The sequence below is a fragment of a genome, unplaced genomic scaffold (assembly GCF_019419815.1).
Source record: "Pyrus x bretschneideri cultivar Hongxiangsu unplaced genomic scaffold, Pyrus_bretschneideri_v1 Contig2, whole genome shotgun sequence".
NCBI classification, from domain to species: Eukaryota; Viridiplantae; Streptophyta; class Magnoliopsida; order Rosales; family Rosaceae; genus Pyrus; species Pyrus x bretschneideri.
Genome location: NW_025999501.1, coordinates 11,666,986 through 11,672,985, shown reverse-complemented (window position 1 = coordinate 11,672,985; position 6,000 = coordinate 11,666,986). Strand labels below are relative to the sequence as shown.

General features: G+C 38.5%; 1 protein-coding gene across 1 annotated transcript; it reads right to left on the bottom strand.

The window, feature by feature from the left end:
• Positions 1-423: 423 nt before the first annotated feature.
• Positions 424-5,432, bottom strand: LOC103930546 (calcium-dependent protein kinase 13). The gene is made up of 7 exons (XM_009339895.3): positions 4,563-5,432; positions 3,080-3,223; positions 2,814-2,966; positions 2,330-2,445; positions 2,069-2,236; positions 1,056-1,286; positions 424-944 (listed from the first exon to the last, which is right to left on the bottom strand). Exons 1-7 carry the CDS (start codon positions 5,182-5,184, stop codon positions 795-797), a joined length of 1,584 nt encoding a protein of 527 aa, XP_009338170.2. The 5' UTR covers positions 5,185-5,432; the 3' UTR covers positions 424-794.
• Between the last annotated feature and the right edge of the window lie 568 nt (positions 5,433-6,000).

The following is a 6,000-nucleotide window of genomic DNA, read 5'->3' as shown; positions in this document are numbered from 1 at the left end:
TTGGTTTTAATTTTAGATTCCATTTGTTTGAAAATTGGTTATCAAACAAGTTTTCAGTATTCCAAAAAAGTAAAAAGGAAAAACTCACCCCTGATTCGGCTCAAAAGGAAAAAACGAAATCTAAAAACTGAAAAACGAAATAGCAACCCCCTTTATTCCGCAAGTCATTGGAGAAATTGTTTTTTTTTTACTATATTGATATTTTTACACTAGAGGGAAGGAGAGTTCAGCTAAACCACACAATGAACAGCTTAATTTGGTATCGAATTCATTATCCACGAGATTTGAACATAAAACCTCTCACTTTTAAGCGATGAGAAATACCACCAGACTGTAAAACTGAGTGACGGAGAAATGAATTTAGTTGGGAAGGCTTTGTAGTCAAACATTGAGGCACTGGTGTAGTCCAGAAAACGCACACTACACAAGACCTTCATTTTTCATTGAAAAAAATATAACACGCGGTAACGACATAATTCAATCCAATATGATCAACCAAAGTACAGCTACAAAACATTGGATGGACAGGATTAACAGAGAAAACCATAAATACATGGCGTGCCGTTGCTACGAGGTACCGTGTTTTTACACCATTAAACGATTGCAGGGACAAACGAACATACCCATCCCCCCTCCATGATCCAACTTGTATGCACCCAAGCGAAAAGGAGCCCCGTCTAAATCAAGGGACCCTAACAATAATCACAAAAGAAAGCAAAGCAGATGATGTGCCGGAAAAGACCGAATTACTTCTTTTGCATCAACAATCCCAATGACCAAACTTGTCTATGCTTTCACTCATTCCCCAAATTTATGGAACCATCCTTCATCAGCTTTATGCTTAGACTGTTGAATCTCCCTCTTGAGTAATGTCGAGAAGCCTTTCTCCAATCTGTCCCGGTTTTCATCATGGCAACAAATTCTTCATAGCTGATACGCCCGTCCTGCATCAACAAATCAATAACAGTTTTCATCACAAATTGACCGAGAAAACAAGAGCTTGTCATCACAATATCATAGTAGGTGTAACAAGCAATTCCTCCTCGGGTCCTCACCTTGTCTGTGTCCACTTCTTGAAATATGTCATTTGCTACATCTGTACAATCATCTGCCCCATCCTCCATCAATGCATCCCGGAGCTCGTCTGGCTCAATATAGCCATTGCTGTTCTTGTCAAAGTAGGAAAATGCCTTGTGAAGATGCTCATCATTTGCCATTCTCTGTAGGTGGAGGGTCACAGCAATAAATTCTCCACAGTCCAGCGTACCCTTCCCATTAGTATCAACCTATTACCAACAAACTAGCCAAATTAAAACCAGAAGAGACTGATATACCAATGGAAATTATGTTTCCCATTCAGTACTTTCGAAAAAGTGACCATGTTGCAGGCACAAAGGTCATTGAAAATCAATGACACAGCCATAACTAATCTACCGAACAAGGCATGAAACCATGAAAACAAAATAAATACACCAAGATATGCTTTATCATCACCTTTGCCCACTGTTCCTTTTCCCTCCGACTACTTTACCTTTCCCATCAAAACATTAAAAAGTGAAAGTTTAGGATTTAGAAATCTGGGCCCATTTGGGGATGAATGTCTTAAATAATCTAAGAATGCATCTAGTACGGTAGTACCAATCTCCACGAAGGAATAATTTATAATCGGACCTACAGATGACTTAGTCGTATTCATTAGAAGAAAAATTTGTTTCCTAGGACTGCCCTTGATCTTATAAAGTGCATAGGTTGAATTTGTTAAATACGTAATACATGAAAATCTAACCCAAAAATTTAAAGTCATTAGGTGCGGAGACTCATTTGATACTTCACAAATGTTGTATCTAACTAATGTGTATTTGCTTTATCACCCCCACACTGAGAACATGTCTAATTAATATAACATTAATCCCTTTGAACAGAATGGATTGGAGGATAGGTCTTGGTCTATTAAACAAATTGAGAACCATGTAAAGATCATTAGCAACATAACTTAATTGCTTGATTATATAATAGTTGTGATGCTAGAGCTAATTTCGATAAGAGTTAACGATGAAGCAATACTCACTGCTTCAATAAGCAATTGAATGTCAGAATCGGCAAGCTGAGATCCAAAATTCCGAAGTCCAGATTTTAATTCTTCAATTGAAACAATTCCATCATTATCAGTGTCTATCTTCTTAAACATCTCCTTGCTGTCTTCAACTTCATCAATGGAAAAGAAATCTGCAATAACCTGTTTGAAATTCCACATAAATTAGTACTTGCATTGAAACATGCTAGTTATACACTAAACATATTAGAAAGTTTGTAAGTGCGGTCTACCAACCCTCAAGGCCTTTCTTTTGAATCTGTTCATCATTGAAAACTGCTTAAGCCTTGACTTGACAACATCTCCAAGGGGTATGTTCGGTGCTTTCTTAGCATTTTGGAGCCAAGGATGCTCTGAAAAAAGGAGAAACTATGACATTAAGTACTAACTAAAAGCAAGCAAGAGACAACTACACGTTCTTCTTAATTCTTATACAGGACAAACAATAAAAAATTCCTATACTTCTTGACCAGTAATCTAGGGGAAAACAAAAGCATTCCTCCATTTGGAGACTGTCATATTGTCATCCTTTTATGTACCAAGATACCCATCTAGAGTTTTGTTAAAAGCAGTACTTGATATAATATGAAGTATACATTAGCCTTTTTAACAGCATAATCTCCTCATAATATAAACAAGGGAGCTTGCTCAGTTGCCACATTAAAATTGTGCAACAGATCCCTATCACAAAGTATATGAACAACACAAAGAGATTCAATACCAAGAACTTGCTTCGCAGTCAATCGTAGCTTTGGGTCTGGCTCCAACATTTGCCTAACTAAACCCTTGGCACTCTCCGAAATATTGGGCCATGGATCACGCTTGAAATCTATCAGCCCACGTAGAATTGCCTGTGCAACCCCTTGTTCAGACTCTGCATAGAAGTACACAAGGTAAAATAGTAGTCTTTACAGAGCAAACTCCCCTCCCTGAGGGGGTGAGGAAGATATTAGAGAGAAAGAGAGAGTAAATGGGAGATATAATTACCAGCCCAAAAGGGGGGCACCCCACACAACAAAATATACAGTATAACTCCTGCACTCCATATATCTATTTCTGGCCCGTAATTCCTCTTGAGCACCTCAGGAGCCATGTAGTATGGACTTCCAACAATTTCTGAGAACCTCTCACCTAATTTTTTTTTGTAGAAGTTAATAAGAAAATAGCAACATTCATACATATGACAAGAAAATGTTCCACAATTAGCATATTTTGGAAGAAAAAGGAAAAAAAAAAAAGCAGAAATTCAATCTTGCAATGTTGTAGTTATCAATAACAGTAACAATTCTTCGGAATTTTCTGCTTACCACACACAAAAGGTATTAGGAGAAATATAGTTATTTTGGACTTTTTGTTCACAGTTAAATGATATTGTTGTAACTCATAGCATTTACACTTTATAAAGTCTTTATTTCACATCAAATAACGAAAAGCTTATTTCTTCAAACATCCATGTTTTGGTTCTTGTGTATCCATTTCTTCAAACCCTCATGTTTTCCGTTTAACAAAAACTTATTTCTTTCAATGTCTGTTTAGCGCTGTTAACTGGCTTGCTCTGTTGGCAGCTAATTTGAAGAACTATTTCAAGTTTTGTCATTACATGAATGGAGCGATATCAGATTTTTTTTTCCTAACTCATTTCAGAAGAGAACTTTAAATTCCAGCCTCAAGTACCTAAGGTCCCTTTAGCACTATTTGCTGACATACACAAGGAATCTACAAGATTGGAGCATCAAAGACAAAAAAATCTTTGGAAGGAATGTATGTGTGTGACAAGTCCAGACACAAGTGTAAAATATACGAGCGAGAATTGATTGCAACAACAATGCAACTTCCCTAACAGGAACTGAGATAACAAGGTTACAAGTTTATTATTAGAACCTTATTATGTTAATTGTCAAAGTCCTTCATTTCTTAAACTCCCACACTTTGTTTTAACTTGGTGTCATTCCCTTAATTCTCTGATGCATTACAGCAAACCCAGCCAACACATTTTTCCGCACATCACCCCTTTAGACTCGCATATCAAAGTAACAAATAAAGCCAAACGCATTCATATGTTGTAACTTTAACTTGTACCAAGCCAAATGAATGCTTTTGCTACACATTCAAACCTTCGATTGCAACAATGTCAATTTTGAAATATGACTCTTTTAACTAAGAGCTGAAAAGGCAGTCACTTTCGCAAAGTATTGGACAACAGATTAAATAACAAAAATGTAAGTACTCTACTGTCTAACTACTATAAATTATGGTCAACCTCAGTTCAACCTCAGTCCAACCTCAGTCCAAGACTTACGAATCGCAGCACATTCTACATAACAGACAATTCATTGAAGATAAATAATCCATACAATTCATTACCCAATCATATAAGTCAACTAAGTATCAGGGTAGTCAATCATATCTATATATATATATATATATATCTGTAATTTCAAAAACCCTAAATTCGAAATTCGAATCGTACCTGGCTTGAAGAATATAGACAAGCCGAAATCAATGGCCTTGAGAGGCGAATTCTCCTTCTTGTTTGCGAACAGGAAATTCTCCGGCTTCAAGTCCCTATGAATCACTCCGTGCTTGTGGCAGAGCTGCACAACCTCAACAATCGTCCTGGTTACCGCCGCCGCGGCCCGCTCCGTATAATGCCCCCTCGCCACAATCCGATCGAAGAGCTCACCGCCCTCGCACAACTCCATCACCAAATGCACAGCGTTCTCGTCCTCGCAAGCCTCCTTCAAACTCACAATGCTCGAATTCTTCGGCAAGTGCTTCATTATCGCCACTTCGCGCCGCACATCCTCGACGTCCACAGCGGTTCTGAGCTTCCGCTTCGAAATGCTCTTGCAAGCCAAAAGCTCACGACTATGGCGGTCAATACAGAGGTACGTGACGCCGAACTCCCCCCGGCCAAGCTCCCGATCCACCAGGTACTTCTCCTCTACATTCTCCTTCGGCACGCCGGTCAACACCGTCGTCGGTGCCTTCTTCCCGGCGCTGGAGTCCCTCCTTCCATGATCGTGCCCGGAAAAGTTAGATTTTACGTCCTCTCTAGCGACGGCGGCCGGAGATCTGCAGCAATTTCCCATTGCAACGCCCGCGGTCGGTAGCTCTGTACAGATCTCGCCAAAACCCTAACTAGCCCTGGGCGAGCTAGGGTTTCACATGATAATGCCGAAACCCTAAGCCTGGAGGTAGAGAGAGAAAGTAGCAGAGAACTCCTGAACTGTGAAATCAAAGAGGTTTTAGAGAGAGAAAGAGAGAAAATTGGAAAAGTGAGAGTGGGGGTGTACGGCGGACCGTTGCTGTAGAGAGAAGAAGTGAGGAGTGATGGCTTTTTGGAGATTTAATTACTTTATGAATTTAATTTTGAATAAAATATTAAACATTTGGAGAATATTTTATGTTCTTCTTTGGTTCCGCGATTTTTGTCGGGTAATCGAGCATGAAAGAGTGGGAAAAACGGAGAGAATGAATGATAACGAATGTAACTTACACACAAATTAATCCAGCAATATATTTTAATTATTTCTAAAATAACTTCTTCATTGATAATGTACTATGTTACGTATAGGATTTTTTACATTTTTTTAAAAGGAAATTACTTAGTGATTTGGTTACGGTAGCTAGCTTTTTCTAAGATCGAAAAACTCACATAACTATTTCAACCTCTGTTCGACTAGCATCACATCGTTTCTTATAACTGGTCTCTTTAATAAGGCTGAACGTTGGGGTTATTTATAATTATTTATTTACTTGGGAATTAATTAATTAATAGTGTTACTGTTGGCCTTGGGTTTGCAATTTAATTAATTTTTTTATATTCAACCCAGCACCTGTTGCTAGAAGGCAGAGAGGCCAGAGGGTACAGCCAGAACAGACAGAATGACAGGGGTTAATTAAAT